Source organism: Musca autumnalis, unplaced genomic scaffold, assembly GCF_047663935.1.
Source record: "Musca autumnalis isolate F117 unplaced genomic scaffold, ASM4766393v1 scaffold_4, whole genome shotgun sequence".
Taxonomy (NCBI): Eukaryota; Metazoa; Arthropoda; class Insecta; order Diptera; family Muscidae; genus Musca; species Musca autumnalis.
Genome location: NW_027411977.1, coordinates 138,845,198 through 138,868,382, shown reverse-complemented (window position 1 = coordinate 138,868,382; position 23,185 = coordinate 138,845,198). Strand labels below are relative to the sequence as shown.

Below are 23,185 nucleotides of genomic sequence, written 5' to 3'. Positions count from 1 at the left end.
TCTGTCAAATACAAAAAATTGCCCAGGTGTTTATTTCTCTGAAAATGTGATTTTGCCTTGTCCCAGAACACCATTGTCAATTTCACCTTGATTTGTTTTTAAGTTAATTTTTAATCTTTTTTAAGTCTCAAATTTATTTCAGTTTGTTTTTTAATATAGCCACGAATAAAATGTAACATGTAAACATTTGTCAAGGAGCTTAAATGTGATCTTGTCTTCCCGATAGCAAATCATTGCCCATGTGGACTGGTAAAATAGAGAATCATCTAATCGTCATTTTCAAAGCTAAGATTAAATTTTCTTGTATCAAATACAACAAATTTTATAAATTTTCTGAGGGGTTTATCCGTCCCTGATAATGATAATGATGTCCATTTCACCTTAACTTTTTTAAATTCTCAAGCCTCATGTATATTTTATTTTGCGATTTCAAAAACAGAAAACTGTGAAAACCTTTGCTTAAATGTGAGCTGTCCTTGCAAATTTGATGAAAATTATTTTAATTTTTCTATGATTTCAATAATTTTCTTAAGGAAAATTTGCGATTTTGGTCCAGCATATCAATAATTTCTTCTTGGCTTTGGAAATACATACATTTCCTGTGCTGCTGCTTTAATAAAAGCTCTGTTCCTTTACGTGCAAGAATCTTCAAGTTTTACCATTTTTTACTCAAAAAGCGTTCCTTTACTTCAGACGCCATACAATTCATATGGGAGCAGTTTACAACTTTTACTACTTTTGCCGGTTTTACTATTTTCAAAAGTAAAGGAACAGACCAAAAAAATTTCTTCTCAATATTTTGAAACACACAATGTTAATTATCATATATGGTCTATCTATGGATACCAACGAAACAGATTTTACCCTAACATTTATATTTTTTTAATCTAAAACATTTTTATTTCTTTTAATAATACCTAACCAAGTAATTTTTATTTAAAAATTGTACCACATTTTAATGTTTTCCTTTTTGTTCTCTATCTACTTAAAGGTTGTCCTGTTATTGTGTAAACTACGGCCGCAATATACATTTTCACATACAAGAATATCACAACAACCACTATTGGGTATGGTGGCTTTGGCTATTGCGCTGCCACCACCATCTGTGCATGAAATACGCTTAGAATGTGACATGTTTGTGACAAGACTTAATTTCGATTTTCGCATTGCCCACTGTGAACCAAGGTAATTTGGAGGATTTTGGAATAAACGACAATCATTGGAAACTAATTGTGATTTATGTCTTTTTATTATTGTAGGATTTCAGAGTTATTGGATTATTCACCGGAAGAAGTGGTGGGCAAAAGTATGTATGCCCTGTGCCATGCTGAAGATGCCAATCGTATGCGAAAACATCACACAGATCGTAAGTTTGTTTTTCTTTTAAAAATTATCCTAAATCTCATTTATAAACATTAACGCGATAAGAAAATACTTATTAACATTCTTTCCTTTCCGTTTTTACAGTTATTGAAAAGGGCCAAGTCCTTACCGGCTATTATCGCCTAATGAACAAAAGTGGAGGCTATACCTGGATGCAAAGTTGTGCCACTGTGGTGTGCAATTCCAAAAATGCCGAGGAACAAAACATCATCTGTGTAAATTATGTGATTAGTAATCGGGAAAATGAAAATCTTATTTTGGATTGCTGCCAATTGGAGCCACCATTGGATAATATCAAACACGAAGATCTTTCGAATCTTGATAAAAGTTCAGGTTCACCAAGTGGAGATCCCTCAACAAGTGCAATGACGAGTGATGGTCTAAGTGGCCTAGCTGGTAGCGAAACAAAATTGGCCTCACCGAAAACCGAACCAGATACCCAACAGCAGCAGCAGCAACAACAAAGATCCAGAGGACGCAATGCCAATAACAGTGTATCAAATAACAATTTGACCTTGATCAAAGATAGTCCCAGCACACCAACTGTGGTGGGAGCAATGGATGATGGTTCGGTGAATAATTTACCCACCACAGTTGCCCAAGCTCCTACACCTGCTCCAACAACAACGAAACGTAAACGCAAGAGCAAAGTTGTTCCCCAACAGCCAGAGGTGGTGGATCCTACGGGTGCAGTAGATCCAGCGGTTAATGAGCCAAATGCCAAAGTTCCTGCTTTAGATCGTGATACACCACGCAGTAGATTACCATCGATTATAGATGATAACCAACAGCAACATCAACAGCAGCCACAACAACAACAGCCCCAGCAACAACCACCAACTCAACCACCTCAAATACAAAGTGCTGAATCATCGGTTAAGGATTTGGAACAAGCCATGTCAAAACATCTGCCTTCACCCGGTAGCACGGCTGGTAATCCCGTTGCCAATACCACCGATTTCAGTACTGATTCTTTGCTCAAACAACAACAACAGCAAAATGAAAAGAGCAGTACCATACAGTGGATTGGTACACCACATTATCAACAACCAGCTCCACCAATGCCTGCTACAGCTTTGCTCCGGCAACTCTATGCAAATCGTGAGAGTGTTATTCGGGCCACAGCGCGGCAAACACCCACTGGGGTATATTATGGTGATCAACAGACGGGTCCACTACCCACACCACCTGGCAGTGAATCGTCATACGATAATCAATACATACAACTGCATCCACATTCGCAAAAGACTTCAACGGATGCCTTTACCAATTTGGTATCCACCTATGGAAGCTACCATCACAGTACCATAGATTATCACAATGCCATGACACCGCCTAGTTCGGTATCACCACGTGATTCCAACAATTCACTGAATGCCGGAAAGCCTCCATCCTCGGCGCCGACACTGACCACCCTGAATGGTAGCTATGAATATGTAGACCCGCTTAAGTCACAGTATCCTTCAACAACTACCAGTACAACAGATGTGACATCACCACTTCCCCTTAAACCTCAACCCTATTCGGCTACAGCTGCAATGCATCACACCACTACCACGGCAGATGCCACCACTGGCTTGACCTATAGTAATTTGGATCAACAACAATATTTTGCACCACATTCCAGTTTTCATTTGTATCATAAGGGCGCCCCGACAAGTGGTTGGTATTCAACGCCCTCATAGGTCGACCTAAATTGTAATCAAAATTTCGATACATCGTCATCACTTTTGGTGGACCACCACCCGTCGTCGGTAACTTCTTCGTCATCGTCCTTGTGGCATCAGAGTTATGTTCCAACTGGTTCAAATGTTGGTGGTAATGTTGGTAGCAGCGTAATGGGTAGGAAAGATGGTTGGGATATTGTGGGTACATTGGGCAAGGTGGCACGTATGTTTTTCAATGTTCGAAAGGGTAATTAAGAGAGAAAATTCCCTTCCCATTGATCTCTAAAGTTTTGTAATGTTCTCGAGTCACTAAAATGTTTTTGAATGTGCGTTGAGTGGAAAAAATGCCTATGTCCCCACGTTGGGCGCCAGGTTCTCTCACTTACCACCAACATCAATATGAAATCGATATAAATATAAGGTAGAATTCTAAGCTCACTTCAAATGAAAATGCAAGACTCTTTAGAAAGGGCATTCCATGTTGGGCGCCATTTATAATGTCATTATTAATTTTGGTCAATGATAAAACCGTAAAGTGCGATTTAGTAGAAAATCGTTAACCATTGAAAGAACATTTTTAAATAAGTCGTTATAAGACAGTTTCTACCAAAACTTTGCAGAATGTTAGAAGTTACAATAAATGAATAGCAAAATTGGCGCCCATTGGACTATCGACAAAATCCACTGTAGAAGAGAAAGCAATGACCTATTGCATTAACTTCGAGTTTTTTGAAACGCCATTACTATTTAAAAAAGTGTAACTCCACGTCGGGCGCCATTTATAATCTCATTATTACTTTCGGTCAATAATTAAGCCTTAAAGTGAAATTTTATAGGAAATCGTTTACACTTTATAAAGAACTTCGCTATTAACTGCTTCTATAGTATATATAAAAAATTCAAAATTGGCTTGAATGGACAATGGTCACTGTTTCCATTGTGGGCGAGATTCCCTGACTTCCGACTTATATTGGGCGCTTTATAAGGAAGGAATTTAGAAGAGATTCCATAACAATTCAAACCAAAACCTCGAAAAATTTCAATATAAGACTCGGGTATATTTTTCGACAATTTACACGTAAAGCTCAAAATTCAAATTTATGTCTCACAAAAGCAGCTACATTGGGTGCCACTTTAAATGTTATTAGCCCTTTTTTGTCCGTGTTAAAAAAACATTAGAAGACATCTAATTTTTCCAAAATTAATTGTTTGTCAGTGTACCAACGTTGGGCGCCAGAATCCCAAACCTTCGACTATAAAAGATGACAAGATAAAAAATATCCATCATTTAAATTTAGCTTTATACGAACTTTTAATCAAAAGTACACCACGTTGGGCGCCATTTTGCTTATAACAAAGTTGTATTGAGGAATTTAATTTGGGAACTCAAAACCACAAGGTTTAAAGAAGTCCATGAGAAGAAGTTACTTGAATATCCATCTAATTTGACGATTAAGAATTTTGTATGTTGAATCGATATTAAATACATATGTGTGTCAATTTTACCAAACACAGGTATAATTTGGCAACGCAAATAACGCTTTAGCATGTAAATACATATATAAAAAATATAATTTAAATGCAAATCTTGAGTCGATTATGTACATTGAACTTAAATTGTATTGCGTTATGTTCATACCTTTGCCAAATTCCTATTGATCCTTCAATGGAGTATCGATTTAAGGCATAAACGACCCATTAATCCACACCAGTAATATGTACTTGTGTATGCATAAAAATAATTATAAAACAAATATTGCAATATGCTGGCGTATGTTTGTCAAACACATGCATATTAATCCACATTAAATATTAAGAAATTTGTACATTATTTTTTTTTTCATTTTGTGAATGGTAGAAGAACGTTAAAACATTAAATGTTGTTAAATAATTGTTAAGATTTGTAAATTATAAAATATATAAGGATGAAAAAGGAAAAACAAAAAATCAAATTACAACCATTATCCTAAAAGAATACTCATACCATTCTCGTAACCCAAACGAGATTTAGCTATTAGAAACACCCCCACACACACACAAAATATACAAATTTAATTAATATAAACTAAAATTAAGTAACCAATTCCCAGATATACTCAAAGTAATATTGTAATTTTTGCATTAACATTAAAGCTTAAACAAAAATTAAAAAAAAACACAAACATTTATTGTATGTATATTCCCAAAAACCAACTTCCAAGACTTAGATAGTGTGCCAATAATATATACGAAAAAAACAACAAATTAAAAAATAATTTCTATTTATACATTTCCTTTTTTTAAATCTCTGTTCTGTGTAATTAACTTCGTTTTTAAACAACATATCAAATGCTTCCTGTTTTAAATTAAGAATTATTAGAATAAATATCAATTTTTATAAAAAAACACAATGATATAAATCAAAAAGAAATATTGTTTTAATGCTTTAAGTTTCTGAATATTATCGTCATCATTATTATGATTATTATTATTGTTTTACAAATTTTTGTTAATAGTTTAATTAGCAATTTTATAAGATTTTATTAAATAATTCTTTGTCCATAGTTGCAAATTGTATATTTATAACGAACAAAAACCAACAATCAATATTATCTGAAAACTCAAAAAAAACTACACCACAACTATAATGATAAGAATAAAGTTTTGCTATAATATTTAATGTTCGCTATTTTCAAAAATATTACAAAACAAAAAAAAACGAAATTATTTAAATAATAGCACTATAGTTATTATCTAAATACACAAAAATATAAAAAACACTATAATAAATAATATTATAAATTACAATTTAAAACGATTTTTTTTCTTATCAATATAATGGGACTTCAGAAATTACATTCATATTAGAAAATCTAATATGACAACGTGACCGATCTGAAAAGCAAAATCTGTACATTAGGGCGACCCAAAAAACAATTTTTCTCTTTTGGTACTCTTACCAACCGATCGATCTATGTTTCCATAATAATTTGTATTGGGCCAAAGATGCATTTTCACGACAATTCTCTAAAGGCCGCAAAAACTTTACCAGTTCATATTTGTGGCTAAAAACCAATCCTAAAAACATTGTGATAATCTAATCGGATTTCTATATAGATATATAGTGTCTAAAATACCCAAAATCGACCAAATATACATATTGTAGCTATTTCAAGATCCGACAAGATGTGTACCGCCATGCGGCCCGCATTTATACGCCTTTTTAATGGGGTCATCATCGCTCATTCTCAAGACATGGCCTAGCCAAGGCAATCGTTACAACACAATACGTTTAACTATGCTGATGTCGATGGCGATACAGCTCACCGTCAACTCCGATAGGTCTTTCGAAAAAGTTTTCTCTCGAACACACCAATCACTGCCATATCTACTAGCGCAAGTACCCATGCTTCAGAACCATATCTGCGTTTTGTAAAGTGTTATTTTTGTTTGGCGAGATGTGGCATTGATTTTAAACTAACTTAAGACAAAGTAGCATCTGTTGGTCAATACAATTCTTCTTATTTCTTATTGTGTTTATGGTGGTGCCGACGTAGACGAAGTATTTTACTACCTCAAAATTATAGGAACTTGGGTTGATCCGTTCAACAGATATAACGCGTAAAATGTTAGTAACATTTTTTTATCTTTTGGGAGGAGCTACCGGAGGTGCCTATAGTGCCCGTCTTCGAACTTAAACGAAGTTTGTACAAAATATATGGGTCTTTACAGCTTTTAGGCCATGGAAGTATGCACTTGCCCCTGAAAAAGCTTGTACCGTCGTAATGGAGCAAGGCAATACAAGTTGTTACAACAAAGATCAATGATATTCGAGAGCAGGCCTTAAACTGCATTTGTCCGAAATTTTGTTTGGGAGGTACCCGAAGGAGTTGACAACGGGTCATCCAACAAGAGGTACTTTTTCAACAGCCTTTTTCTGACAGATCACGCGTGAGTCGTGTCACGTGTTCATGTTATTTTTGTTTAGTATTATTTTACATGTTGTCATGGAAAAGCTTACGCCCCTACAACATTTACAAATCGTTCAACTTTATTACGAAAGTTCGCGTTATGTGGGGAGTATGTTTCGATCCTAATTTTGTTCAGTAATGAGGCACATTTCTGGCTCTATAGGTATGTTTAGAAGCAAAATTGCCACATTTGGGAAGAAGAACAACTTAAAGAGATTCAAGAGCTGCCACTTCATCCAGAAAAAATAACGGTTTGTGGGACGGTGGAATCATCGGATACTATTTCTCCAAAATGATGCCGGTTAGGACTTCATCGTCAATGGCAACCGTTATTGCGCCGTGATAACCGACTATTTGATATCTGAAATTGAAGCTCGTAATCTCGCGACATTTGGTTTCAACAAAACGGCGCCACTTCCCACACATCGCATCAATCAATGGATTTATTGAAAGGACACTTCGGTGAGCACGTTATGGACCAGTCTATTGGCCACCAAGATCGTCTCATATCACTCCGTTAGACTTTTTCCTGTGCGAATATGTAAAGTCAAAATTGTATGCGGATAAAGCAGCTTCGGTCTCGGGGGAAAACATCAGGCGTGCCATTTGCCAGTTACCAGTCTATATGCTTGAACGAGTCATTGAAAATTGAAGTCAACGGATGGATCGTCTGAGACGTAGCCTCGGCCAATGTTTGTTAAACATAATCTGAAAAAAATAAATGTCCTCGAATGTTCTTTCAAATGTTGATTTTTCTGTGTTGTTTTTTTTTTTTTTTTCTTTAAAGAAAGTAGGAACCTCTAAATGGATCACCCTTTATATAGTCCATATTCGAACCTGATCTATATCTCGTAGAAATATTACAAAATGCACCAAATTGGTTACTGCCTTCGAAAGTTATAGTGCGCATCATTTTAGTGAAAAGTTTTGAACTTTGTGGGGAAGGTACCTAAAGGAGTGGACCGATATGGCTCTACTTCGAACTAAATCTAAGTTCGGACAAAATTTTGGACCGAATAGGTTCATCCGTTCGAGAGTCATCGTGCGCTCCAACCATTACACATGGAGCCATAGCATTTGTTTTAACATTTGGGCTATTATCTCAGGAAGTATCGACTTGCCCCCGACAAAACTTGTACTGTCGTAATGGGGGCAGCTAAACAAAAAAGTGGACCGATTTAGTACATCTTCGAGCTTGATCTGCCCGCAAACAAAAGACCCATATTTCCAATATTTCGCCGTCTTATCTCAATTTTTGTGGATGGTACAGTGATTACCACAAAAAAAAAAAAAACAAAAAGTAAAAACACAAAAAATTGTATAACTCATCTATTTTTCAACCGATTGCATTAGTTTTCCCGTTTTTGAAACTAACGTATTTTTCTTTTTTTTTTGCAAAAATTAGTAATTGTGCTGTTTGCTATCTTCTAACAGGACTAGAGCACGAGGAAAAGCATTTTCCCGTTTTTAATGCGATTTTTCACACATCAACAACTATAACATAGCCATTTCTTAAGCGATTTAAAAAAATTAATGGCTAGTTCGAAAATATTTGTCGCCCCTTGAAAAGAAAAATATACCAATAAAAATCCTTTGTGAAAAAAATGACCGTTTAAAGCTGAAAATGTAAGAAACCCCGTTTTACGCTGCATTTACCGTTATAAAACAAAAAACTAGGTGATCCAAAAGAATCCAATGTATTTTCACGATACCACGATAGAAATTTTAAATCAATGGAATGGAATCTGCGATTAATCGAAAAGAGGACAAAGACAACACGAATGCAGTTTACACTTTAGCAATAATTTAGTCGTACTCAACAAGCTGTGATAGCTAGTATTAAGAATTGTGATTTTTACATTAATTTTATTTATTTATTTTTGCATTTATACATTAGTTTAATTGTCGTGATATTTTATTTATACAAACTACAACTTGACAAGCATAAATGTAAAAACTGACGAAAGATTATTTGTAAGTACCACCATTATTAATGCTAGTAATATCAAAATGTGCAATCATAGAAAACTAATAAGAATCTTTGTGAATTTATGTCGTTACCAGATCGAATAAAAGTTACCCCTGAAGATGTTGGAAAATCCCAACGAAACGTCGGGTAGAAAAATGGAATAAATAGTCTTATTTTTCATTGATCAATAATAGACCTTATAGCCCAAGAAGACAAAGTCTGATACATAAACATTTAAATCAGAACGCTTGAATATTTTTTGGTCAACTTTTGTTTTTTTACCTAGCTGTAATTTGACATTTTAAGTTCTTAGGGGTCACAACACTTCTTCAAAAAAAAAAATTGTCAACATAGTTTAGGTATAGCGCCCATATAACGGTACCTCCAGATTTCGGGTATTTTGAGGGTTTTATCTACATTTTTGACTGAACTACACGTAATGTGACAGTTGATGTTCAATGTAGTCACGAAACCTAATCTCCAACAATTGTCAAAATAGATTCGTGTTTAATTATAGCTCCCATATAACGGTATTTTGAGGGTTTTAGTTACACTTTCTGACTGAATTTGAGATTTGATGTTCCCTGCAGTCACTAAACTTCTCCAACAAAAGTTGTCGGCATATGTCCATAAGGGTTATGACTTTTTGCTATTTTTTTTCTCAAAAATGATTTTCTGTAGTGAGAATGAATGAACTTTTGACTAATAATGCCTTAAATAACATTCATTCCATTTTATTATAAAAAAGATTCCGCACAAATCACTTTGAATTTTTTTAATGCTATGAAATGGGAAAACAATTTTCAAAAACTTATTTCCTGTTGCACGAATGAATGACCTTTTGCCTATTAATCACTAAAATGACTTTTATTCCATTTAAATATTTGAAAACGTCCCACAAACCACTTTTAATTTTTATGATATATGAAATAAAGTTATATATAAGATAAAATTACATATATGTAATAATGCGATAACAAATTAGTGAGAAACAAACGGTTATGACATATGGATTATGTGGTGTGCCCCTATACTTTTGGTCTGTTCCAGTACTGCACATTTCTACACATTTTTACTATTTTTTTCGATAACATAAAGGAAAAATCGGTAATCGGAGTAAAAATGTGTAGAATTGTGTAGTACTGTAGTTTAAAAAATTGTCAAAAGTTCTGAAAAATAAAATCTTTAAAAGCTTTTTGTGCGGAAGCTTTTTTATCGAATCACTTTACAATTAAGATTTTATGTAGTCTTAGGTAAAGGCTCAGCAAAATATCATGCAGGATACGAGGTTGTAAAAAAGTCATAACCCTAATGTCCATGTTTCCTTATAACACTCATCATACAACGGTACCTCGTGACTTTAGGTAATTGATCTAACTACCGGTAATTTGACATTTCAGGTTCCCAGTGGTTAAAAACTTCTCTATAAAAACTTGTAAACATAGGCTCCTTATAACGGCATCGCACAGTGTTGCCGCGTGGACAAAAATCAAGAAATGTGATGTTAACTTTTACATATGTTTATGTTTTTCTCTTACAGTAAACATCCGATACAAGGAATCTGAAAGATTTTTATCGATATGTGCATCCATAATGAAGTTATAGCTCTTTAAATATGAAAAATATTTCCCAGGTAATCTAAGGCGATAATGATATGAAAATTAGACGACATTTAAAATAACATTTTCTGAAAAATTTTTTGATAATACTAAAAGTTTTGGATGAGGATTTGATGAGTGGGCTATAAGTATAACGTTTCAGTACAAAAAGTTGACATTAACTGCACATGGGCAATGTACCGTTATCAAGAAATCAAAATTTAAATTTGATAAAAAAAATTCAAAATTGTTAATATTTAGTAGAGCAGATCTTTTGATTGCCACCTTGGCCCCTGTTTCCTGTTAATTGGACATCTCTTCAAAATCAAAATGTGTAAAAACATTCTGCCCATCCCTGCAACCTTCTGAGATATATCGGTTCAGATTTTATACAGCCCCCATATATATCTTTTCCCGATTTTGCTACAACTCGGTCAATTTTAATCGAATAACCTTCAAATTTAATATGTGATATTTTCTTAGGTCCTGAATAGTTTCACTGAACAGGGCCTGGGGAAACGTCCCATGATAAATTTGAAGACTATTCATCAAAAATTGAGCGATTTGTAGCAAAATCGGGGAAAGATATATATAGGAGCTATATCCAAACCTGATCCGATTTTTACGAAAATCGGTAAAACTACTCAGGAGCCTAAGCAAATATCACATATTAAATTTGAAGGCTATTCGATTAAAATTGACCGAGTTATAGCAAAATCGGGGAAAGATATATATGGGGGCTATATCCAAATCTGAACCGATATGGACCAAAGTTGATATTTTTCATTCCTGTGCCCTCATAAGTACTTGTGCAAAAATTCATCAACCTAGGTCAACGCCTTCTATTTTTGCCCACATTTGTATGGAAGCGGCAACACTGTGCATCGCCGGATTGTATCTGACCGAATTAGCTAAAATTATTAAAAATATTTGGGGTACCCAGTGCTCAAAAAAATCTCCACACAAAATTCTGAAAATTAATTATAATAATTATTATATAATAAAAGTTCAGAATATAAAAAGTTCGTCCCGGCAGAACATAATGCTTTTTTACTTGTTTTATTTTCTTTTCATTTGTGGGGAACCGCAACCTGGCTACGTCCCTAGTCCCTATGTAAATTGGCTTGGTATTCACATTTCTTAATGTTCTTTCCTACCTTCACTCTATGTGGTGATATTTCCTGTTTTTAAATTTGCACAAATGGCAAAATGTTTATTCCAAAACTTTCATACGAACTCAAATGAATGTATGCAGTAACATGTGTAACAAATTCGTTTTTTATTACAGAGTAATCCTCGAGAACTGATTATTATAAATGATACTTTCGTCTTCCATCCTTATCTGATATAATACTATTCTTTTATATCCCCCGAATGACCGACAGAGAGAAAAAAAAATCAGCAGAAGAAAATGTTAAAACTTTAATAAATGACTCAATTTTGACACATATTTATCATTCGCAAAAAAATGACAGACTGCCTGTAATTGACTTTGCAACCCCTCATACCATTTGTTGTGTCCATGCAATGCCTGCCTAATGGTCATTCTTTGATGGTTAAAAAATAGAACATACAGGATGGTTACAGTGTATGATTAACATAAAATGGGCATAAAATTGCAATTTGCCACATTTGTTGCGGTCGGTAAAAATCTAAGGTCATTTTTTATCTGTTATTTTACTAATTCATTTTTTTTTTTTTTTTTGAAATTTGTTATGAATGGACATTAGAAATAAAACATGTAATACAAAAAATATGAAACACAACATTGAATTTTGAACTTGTTTTCTGATAAAAATCAATGTTTTTAAAATACAAAAGTAAGTCTGTTGTATTTAAAAAAATTAACAATTTGTACCAATTTTTGCTGGAAGTCGTCTGTTAACACAAAAAGTCAGCAAAAGAGAGCGATCCGAGAGAGACATTTTGACAGTTCGTTTACTGAGTGTTGAAACCAGTTCAACAGTGTTGTTTTCCTTACTTTAACTAATCAATTTATATAAACTAAATCTCGTTAAAATGAAGTACATTTATTATTGAATTTAACATGAAATATCTAAATACCTGAATTTCTAATAATATATGTATGTAAATATCCGGCATATGGCAACCCTTATCCACTACAGCGAAAGCTTTCATTCAATGGATAAAGGGTTTTCTAAAATCCAATCGTTTCAACATAAAAATTAATCTAATTTCTTGTTAAGAAGTTGAGAGACTTTTACTTCTCCATTGTCATCTCAACGGTAAGCAATTGCATAAAAGAATAAAATACCGCAGAAGACTAACGAACCCAATTTTGTTTTATACTTTTATCTTTCTATGTCTTGTTGGGTTTTCGCCGCTATACATTTGGCGCTAATAACGCCCGCTAAAATACAGTCCGCTTTCTTTTACCCGCAGCTATTAGCCCATTTGTTCATGGTCCTTCGAATAATTCAATACAAACGGGCCGGCATGTTGAAACCAGTTCAACAGTGTTGTTTTCCTTACATTAACTAATCAATTTATATGAATTAAATCTCGTTAAAATGAAATATCTGAATTTCTAATAATATATGTAAATATCCGCCATATGGCAACCCTTTATCCACTACAGCGAAAGCTTTCACTCAATGGATAAAGGGTTTTCTAAATTCCAATCGTTTTAACATAAAAATGAATCTAATTTCTTGTTAAGAAGTTGAGAGACTTTTACTTCTCCATTGTCATCTCAACGGTAAGCAATTGCATAAAAGAATAAAATACCGCAGAAGACTAACGAACCCACTTTTGTTTTATTCTTTTATCTTTCTATGTCTTGTTGGGTTTTTGCCGCTATACATTTGGAGCTAATAACGCCCGCTAAAATACAGTCCGCTTTCTTTTACCCGCACCTATTAGCCCATTTGTTTACTGAGAGTATGCAAATTCTTGCTGGACAAATTTCTTCTAGCAAGCACTAGCAACTATTCTTATCCTGAAAAAATCAATCATCTGTTTTTATTTTTTCGTTGATATATGTACATATATTTGTGAAGTTAAAAAAATATTTTATTATGGAAATAGCAAGACTAACAGCATGGTAGAATAAGAAAAGGTAGCAGCAATACACAGCTGACTGAACTGGGTAGTAACGTTAGTGTCAAATTTCATATGACATTTTATACATTTATTTCTATTTCGATGTACATTAGGGACATATATTTTTTGAGAAAAAAATATATTATTCGGAAAAAAAACATTTCCCAGAAAGACTTCTTCATATCAATGATATGTAACCTCCTCCAAGTTCGAACGATAAGCCGCGCAGTAAAACCCCGCTTGTAGAGGCGATACAACGTTTGTTAATATGTGCGGTATTATGTTAAAATTTAAAAAAAAAATAAAGCCCTAATAAACATGTGCTTCTTTGATTTCTAAAACAAAACATTGAAACAGCTTCTCCTTTTTCTATGAATTTCCAGCGACCCCAAACTTTTCTGCAAGAATTCTACTTTCTGCGAGAAATTATGCATTTAGTGGAATGATGTGGAAACATAAAAATTGAAAATGTAGCGAATTTTCATTCATGTTTTCCAAAATATTGAACCAAATGAGAAAAATTATTATTTTTTTAAATTCCAATAATTTATAGACATTTCCTTGTTTTGTTTACAAATACAACTGGCAGTAACGTTACAAACAAAAACAAATTCCTTTGTGGTTGTTGTTCGAGTTGTATTTGTTGTAGTATTAACTTTACCTTGTATTTGTTCTACCATGGACTAACAGCGTGTTTTTGTAAAAACTTTTTGCCCATTCGTTCGTCGATTTCATGAACGAAGACACAATTTGGTTTTCATAGCGGTTGACGTTTGTATTCGTGTGACAAACAAATGAAAGCTTTTTATTTTCGTAATTTTTTTGGTTTTCGTAACAAAATCAGACGAACGAATACGTCAAAAATAAACGAATGGAAAAGACCCATCGTTTTGAATGAAAATTAAATAATTTGAGTAATAAATGGCACAAAACACACGAAAACTGGAAGGGAATGCAATTTTATTTATTTCCATAAAAGCACACGCGTATATGTACATCCGTTTCTTCATATTATCACAACTATTTTTGGACACATTTGATTACATTTTTTTCTTATTTTTTGTTTTTCATCTGTTTATCGGGGTTGCCATCAAGTAACACATTTTACGTGCAGATGCCTATGCAAAATTCACAAAATAAGTATAATGGAAACCCTGAAATATAAAAGCTTTTATGAAATAGACGAAAGCTTTCAGATAAAAACGAATGGTTCGTAAAATTTTACAAGAACCAAATTTTGAACGTATACGTTTTAGTACGAACGGTTCGTGTGACAAGGAAGCATTTTTACAAAAACACCCTGTAATTGTGTTGTTATTTTGGAGTACAGAGTTGCAAAGTGGAAAAAAATACTTTTTGGGTCATTTTCCTTTTTATTTTTAATAAAATACATCATTTTTGCTTCCTTTGGTTCCTTCATTGGCGGACAAATTGTTCTGTTTTGGCAAGTCATCTGATTGCTTGCTGGTTTTTACTGGGAAGGTGTCTTTTTATTTTTCACAATTTTCTTGCAAAAGAGAATAAAAACTAACTTCACAATGAAGGTTCCCAGTGCTCTAAAAATTCCTCTACCAAAAATTGTCAACATAGGTCCACATTTTGATATAGCCTCCAAATAAAGGTACCGCCCGATTGAAGACATTTTTAAATACATATTCTGACTTAATTTATGCATATGGAGTAACGACCTTTTACTCGTTTTTTTTTTTTTTTTTTTTGCAACAGGTTGACGACTGTACAATTTTTTTTTAAGGGACAGGTTTATACTTCTTGAGAACATTTTCGAACCGGATACTGCGTTGGTCCAAACTTTGGATATCGTAATATTTCTGCAAATCTTTCGAGTTAGAGTATGGTGCTTATCCTATCCCACACGCTCAATATCTCTTAAAAGAAGCAACCAATTTGGTCCAAACCGCGCATCACGTAGTATTTTGCGCCAGGCAAAAGTCCAAAATTTTTGATTAAGTTCAGCTTAATAGCTCATTTAGATTAGCCATGAATCCTCAACTGGATTTAATAAATCCAGTACAAATCTCATTGCATATAGATATGCCTTTGGAGAATTTAAACAAAGATGTAAATATTCTAAGATAGGAAAAGTCAATTGTGAAAAATTAACTGTAGGTGGAGTTAACCTCTGTTGTTACGATATCATAACAACATTCTGTTTGTTAAACGAAAACTGTTGCTCATTGGGATATTGACAAGAAAAACATTTAATCTCAAGTTTGACGGCATTCACTTTTGATTTGTTTATACCCTCCACCATAGGATGGGGGTATATTAAGTTTGTCACTACGTTTGTAACTACCCGAAATAATCATTGTAGACCCCACAAAGTATATATATTATTGATCAGCGTGCAATTCTACATCGATATAGCAATGTCCGTCCGTCTGTCCGTCTGAACCGAATTGGTTGTAATTTGGTATTTTGTATCTCCAGAGGCTAAAAAACCTTTCTACCAAAGTTTGTTTATATAGGTCCACGTTTTGGTATAACCCCCATATAACGCCCCGTATATAGTACGCGTCAGTTTAAGATATTTCGAATGTATTAGTCCCATTTGACCACAGAATCGGTTGTAAGTTTGTATTTTGTGTTTCCAGAGGCTAAGAAATATTTCTAACATAAAATGTTTATATATAAACCCCATAGGACGATATCTCCCGATTTTCGGTATTTTGAAGGTTTTAGCCTCATTATCGCAGCGAAATGGCTGAAATTTGGTATCTAGTGTTCGTTGGGGGTATACAACTTTCCCCCGGAAATTTGTGGGTATAGGTCCACGCCTTCATATAACCCCATAGGACGGTACCTCTCGATTTTCGGTATTTTGAAGGTTGTGACCTCAAATTCCACCGAAATGGCTGGCATTTGGTGGTTAGTCTTCATTTGGGGTATAAAACATTTCTCCCAATTTTCGGTATTTTTGAAGGTTTTAGCTATACTATACTACCAAAATGGCAGAAATTTGATATTTCGTCCTCTTTTGGGATGCAAAACTTTCCCCATAAATTTATCTTTATCGGTCCACGCTTTAAGGTGCACCCTGTGGAACGGTACATCGAAATTTTCGGTGTTTTGAAGGGTTTGGCCTCATTATTACACCGAAATGGCTAAAATTTGGTACATAGTCTTCGTTGTGGGTATAAAACTTTCCACCTGAAATTAGTCGGTATAGGTCAACGTCTTCATATAGCTCCCATAGAACGGCAGCGCCCGATTTTCGGCATTTTGAAGGCTTCAGCCACTTCAGTTGAATAATAGCCTAATTATTTTACCGAAGTGGCTGAAATTTGGTATTTAGTCTTTTTCCGGGCTACAAAAATTTCTCCTAGAAATTTGTCGGTACAGGTCAACGTTTTGAAAGAACGGTACCTCCCGATTATCGGTAATTTGAATTTTGTAGCCTCATTATTTCACCGAAGTAGCTGTAATTTGGTATTTAGTCTTTTTCTGGGCTACAAAATTTTCCCTTAGAAATTTGTCGGTATACGTGCATGTTTTGTGGGGTACCCCCATAGAACGGTATATCCCAATTTTCGGTATATTGAAGGTTTTAGCCTCATTATAACACCAAAATGGCTGCAAGATGGTACTTAGTCTTCGTTGAGGGTATACATTTTTCCACCTAAAATTTGTCGGGTCCACGGGTTCATATAGACCCCATAGAACAGTACCTCCCGATTTTCTACATATAGCTCGTTCTCCACCAAAATAGCTGATATTTGGTATTAAGTTTAGGTCGACGTCCTCAAATACTCACATAGGACCGTACCTTCCGATTTACGGTATTTTCAATATACCACCGATATGACTGAAATTTAATATTTAAATTGCCGTGGGTGTATTAAATACGAGTAGCAGAAGAGAATTATCTGTATAAGCCCTTTTCTTCAAATAGCTCCCATAAAAGCGTACTTCCCGATTTTCGGTATTTTAAGGTTGTGTCATCAATATAGCATCGAAACGGATGAAATTTAATATTAAATCTCCGTTGGTGGTATAAAACTTCCCACCTGAAAATTTCTGGTATTGTTCCATGTTTTTATATACCCCTCATAGAAAGATCCCTCCCAATTTTCGGTATTTTGAAAGTTTTAGCCACAATATTCAATGGGAATAACTGAAATTTGGTATTTAGTCTTCGCTGGAGTTACGAAACTTTCCTCCAGAAATTTATCGGTACAGGTTAATGTTTTATACAGCCTCCATAGAACGGTGCTCCCGATGTTGATAACTATCCAAATCCAGAATATCCAGGTTTAGGTCTAGTCGGTTTTGCCCAATTTTTAAAGGGAATAAAAGGATGAGAATTGTTCCTATTCACTTCAATACAGCTCGTGGTGGAGGGTATAAAAAGTTCGGCCTGGCCGAACTTAACGCTTTTCTTACTTGTTATACCCTCAGCATTTATGCTAAAGAGGGTATATACACTTTCATACGGGCAAAATGTGTCTCATCGAAATAATGGTTTTAGACCCCAAGTATGTTTGGACGAAATGTGTTTCAGACAATTTGGAATCGATTTAGCAATGTCCGTCCGTCTGTCTGGCTGGTGCGCACGATAACTCTCGAACGGATGAACCGATTTGGTCCAAAAGTTGGCTATCGCAATATTTTGTCCAAACTTAGTTTAAGTTCGAAGATGGGTTATATCGGAAATTTTGTGCGCACGATAACTCTTGAAGGGAATAACCGACTTGGTCCATACTTTGCACATAGTGATACTTCTACCAAACTTAAATGAGGTTCCAATATGGACTCAATCGGTCCACGCCTTCGGGTACCTCCCATACAAAATTTCGGAAAAGTTCAGTTTAGGACCTGCTCTCGAATCGCTTTGATTTTTGTTGCAACAACTTGTATTCACTGCCCCCCATACCACGGTACAAGTTTTATCGGGGGCAAGTCCATACTTCCTGAGAAAATAGCCTAAAAGTTGCAAAGAGCCCTTATGACACCGAGTGAAGTGGTTGGAGCGCAAGATAACTCTCGAACGGATCTGCAGATTCGGTCCAAAATTTGGCCTTCGTAATATTTGGTCCAAACATAGTTTAAATTCGAAGATAAGCCACATCGGTCCACTCCTTCAGGTACCTCCCCCCACAAAAGTTGAAAAATGTTCGGAAAATTTTGCGCACGATAACTCTTGAAGAGAGTGATCGATGTAATCTATATTTTGCACATCCTAATATATCTACCAGATATAGATCAGGTTGGAATATGAACTTTATTTCTCTCCTCCTTCTGGTACCTCTCACACAAATTTTCGAATAAGTTCACTTCAAGACCTGCTCTCGAATCACTTTGATTTGTGTTGAAGCGATTTGCATTCGCTACCTCCATTAGACGGTAAACGTTTTTTCAGGGGCGAGTCCATATTTCTTGGGAAAATAGCCCGAAAGGTGTAAAAACTCGCTATGTCACCATGTGTGGCGTCGGAGAGAACGATAACTCTCAACTGTTCAACCGAGTTGGTCCAACATTTGGTCTTCTTAATATTATATCCAAACTTAGTTTCATGGACAATTCCGGCCCGCAAATTCCGGTACTTCTCCCCAATATTTAAAAAATGTCACTAAATGCTAGGATGATATCACTTGAATGAGGCAACCAATTCAGTCCAAACTTTGGATCTCCTAATAGTTTATCAAAATTTAGTTTAGCTTCTAAAATGGCCCATATCGGTCCTCCCTAAGGGTACCTCCCCCACAAAAGTTCAACATTTGTGTCTTAGTGCAGTTAATTCCTAATCCACATTTTTGTCGGCAAGTTCAAATGTCCAAAAAGGACCACAAAATTTAGAAAAGACCTTAAATACATTCGATCTGTCCGTAGGTGAAAGTTTCACTTCACATTGGCAGAGGGTATATATCTGTCGACAAAGCCGACTGACATTTTTTTACTTGTTTTATTTCAGGTTGCATAATTTTCAGTGACAGTCACTGCACATACGTATCAAAGGGATTGGTGAAAGATTCCATGCTAAAATTTTATGACATGATCTGAACACTCGGAGTGGCACTCTTGTAAATGGAGTGAGTGAAGTTTTCAAAACAGGTTTTGGTGAGGAATTTAACATTAACCCCCTGTTTTTGTAAAAAAATTTTATGTTCTCACACGAATTGTCAAATTTTTTAGATCGATTTACTCGCCTTAGCGCAAATGTGGAACGCTGATTTTTGAATGAGTAATTCTTAACTATATAAAGAACGTGTCTACGAAGAATTAGATATGTATGTCAGCTATGGATGCTCAAATTATTACGAATATAGACGATCGAACAAAAAATAGTTACAAAAACAGGGGGTAAAACTTTTAAAGCTTATTATACCCCGTTTATATATAAACGGATTTAACAAACCGACTGGGTTTTAAATGTCAATTCCATTGCTTATATTTCAAACAAATCCTCATAAAGAAGGTTAACCCTGCAAAAAGCTCTAATATAAACAGCATATAAGTCAAGATCAGTACAATAGCTACACAAAAAAGAATTAGTTGTTAATCTTATCTTAATGTATGGAACTAATTGACTTAGTTGCGCACATAGTCAAATCTGACATTCTCTATTTTATCTTGACCGAACATTCTTGATAATGAGCATAACAAATGCATGAAGTCAATGCCTCAAAGTTTTCTTCTTCTGTTACCTTCCACTGCAGGCAGGGTCAGATCATCCCATATACCATCTTCTTCGAGTTCTTCGATTAGGCATTGGTGGCGACCTTCGGCGTCGCACACATTATACTGTATATCAGCCCCGACATTTTCGGCGGCTGTATACATTATGCCTAACATATGGTTAACAGCTAGAGGCCGATATCTCCTTTGGGCTTCCGGTGTGCCGATAAACATAAAAGTAAAAAGAAAAAAACGTATGTTTGTTATTATAACGTTACTGAAAAATACCTGCTAGTCCCAATTTACATTAGGCGAGTTTACTTGCGGCAATTGTCAGTTTGTAGGTGAGAGAGGGGGCTGAGAGGCAAAGGGTTACCATATGCCTCACCTCTCTCTCCATCAAACTGACAATTGCCGCAAGTAAACTCGCCTAATGTAAATTGGGACTTAGGATGAAACAATATCGCATAAGTTTTACGTCGTCTTCTACTATGCGCAACAAGTCAAAATTAAGAGTGCACATTCTGTGCTTCGCACTTAATTGCGCGAAAAAATTCTTAATTTTATAGTTGTACTTGGTGCAAACCCCATCCCACTGTTTGGGTACCAACTTTTTACTAAATTGAATTGTGGAAAATTGGCATTTAAACAGGATTGATCCACAATTTCGTAGGCACTCCTACCAGCTAAGGACCTAATAATTAAAATGTTCCTCTGTTCTTCTCAGAACTCTTCTTGCCCTCTAATTAATTGGGCTAAAACCATCATTGCGTTCGACATTTTTTAACTTTTATTTCAACGTATTCAAACTGAAAGAAAACATCCTGAAGTTCATTTGTTAATTATTTTTCGAATTACAATTAAAATTACAAATTAAAATAATTCGAATTGCATCTGAAAAATGTGTAGACTCGGTTGATGTTTCCAAATCAGGAATAGGTTGGGCACCTAATACGCCATTACCTTTATTCACCATTAATAAAATGTGATTATTAAAATTTAATTTTGGAACCATTAAAATACCGCGATCAATAAACGATACTACGGACATCAAAACTGTCCCATTAATGTTATAATACCCTGAAATGCAAGGCAAATTTATATATGTATGTATATGCATGAATTACAACAACTAACAAATTTACAAAAACAACATTGTTATTGAAAATTAATTGTCAAAGCAAATATTGAATAATAGGGTCGTTTCAAAAATTTTTTCAGGGAAAACATAAATACATTTTTAAAATCCTCTAAACTAGAACAAATTTGAATCAAAATGTAAATATAATGTGCTGTTTATATTACAGCTTTTTGCAGGGTTAACCTTCTTTATAAGGATTTGTTTGAAATATAAGCAATGGAATTGACATTTATAACCCAGTCGGTTTGTTAAATCCGGTTATATAAAAACGGGGTATAACGCATTCAGAACTCTCGTAGATAATTTTTATTGCACGTTTAGGATGAAAAGCAGTATTTTATGGTACCAAATTTCGAAGTTTCAAAGTTCATGAGTAGAACCTATTACATTTTGAAAACTAAATTTACAAAAAAAGTAAGAATACAGCTGGTTGTCACTTCTACCTTATATAAACATGCCTTGATATAAATAAATATACAAAGTGTCGTACGGAATTTGACGTTTTGAGCAGCACCAAAAGTGGGTCCAAGCTTTGTCTTGTTTATTTTTGTATAACAATTGCAATTATTGCCAATTATTTTCTAAATCATTAAGAAATGGGCAATAAACAATCAACCTACAAAAATATTTGCATTTCAAATCCATAAATTACCTCAGAACTATATAAAAGGTGAAGTAGTCACTCCATTTGCAAATGTTTTGATCAGCAATGTATGTTTAAATTTTTTTAGGTTTAAATACATGTTGTTAAAATCACACCACAGAGCGAAGCTATTTAGGTAATTTTGAAGTAAATCAATACTTTCTTGGGACTTATGAGTATGGCCGACTTCCGTATTGTCAGTTGCTTTGTATTCGTGCATGAAACTAGGGGTTCATAAATCGATTTCCCCACTACTGCATGTGTTGGTGTCTTGATACACCTTCTCCTTATTCGGTAGAAAAACTCTTCCACATTATGGTGTGTGGTTAGGTTTTTGAAACAAACATCACCATGGATATGACAAAACATTAATAGCATTTCCTAAAATTTGCCTCTTCTCAGGCAAATGAACAAAAACGGAGGATCGAAACAATCGCAGTAAGTTGTGCATTCCCTCTATAAATTGTATAGTTATTCCCAAATCTTCATTATGCTGTTCTTCGAGCAATTCTTATAGTTCTCGCACAAGTATGCTGTTGTAAACTTGTGTGTATGTTGTGAGTTGAAATCGGTCGTATGTGTAACATTCAGTGAATAAATCAAGATCAGTACAATAGCTACGCAAAAAAAAATTAGTTGTTCATCTTATCTTAATGTATGGAACTAATTGACTTACTTGCGCACATAGTCAAATCGGATATTCTCTATTTTATCTTGACCGAACATTCTTGATAATGAGCATAACAAATGCATGAAGTCAATGCCCCAAAGTTTTCTCCTTCTGTTACCTTCCCCTGCAGCAGGGTCAGATCATCCCATATACCATCTTCTTCGAGTTCTTCGATTAGGCATTGGTGGCGACCTTCGGCATCGCACACATTATACTGTATATCAGCCCCGACATTTTCGGCGGCTGTATAAATTATGCCTAGCATATGGTTAACAGCTAGAGGCCGATATCTCCGGGCTTCCGGTGTGCCGATAAATATAGTCCAGTTACAAAATATGCCTGTAATAAAGAAAAACAAATTATGAAAAAAAGTCCCAATTTACATTAGGCGAGTTTACTTGCGGCAATTGTCAGTTTGATGGAGAGAGAGGTGAGGCATATGGTAACCCTTTGCCTCTCAGCCCCCTC

At 34.8% G+C, this 23,185-nt stretch overlaps 1 protein-coding gene across 5 annotated transcripts in view; it reads left to right on the top strand.

Moving 5' to 3' along the window:
• trh (PAS domain-containing protein trachealess) overlaps positions 1 to 5,206 on the top strand; it is a 249,941-nt gene extending 244,735 nt beyond the window's left edge. For all 5 annotated transcript variants that reach the window (XM_073981560.1, XM_073981561.1, XM_073981564.1 and 2 more), the window contains 3 exons: positions 992 to 1,185; positions 1,260 to 1,366; positions 1,468 to 5,206. In XM_073981560.1, the coding sequence (XP_073837661.1) occupies positions 992 to 1,185; positions 1,260 to 1,366; positions 1,468 to 3,068 (1,902 nt within the window). In that variant the 3' untranslated portion in view covers positions 3,069 to 5,206. The remainder of the gene's footprint in view (positions 1 to 991; positions 1,186 to 1,259; positions 1,367 to 1,467) is intronic.
• The last annotated feature ends 17,979 nt before the right edge of the window (positions 5,207 to 23,185 follow it).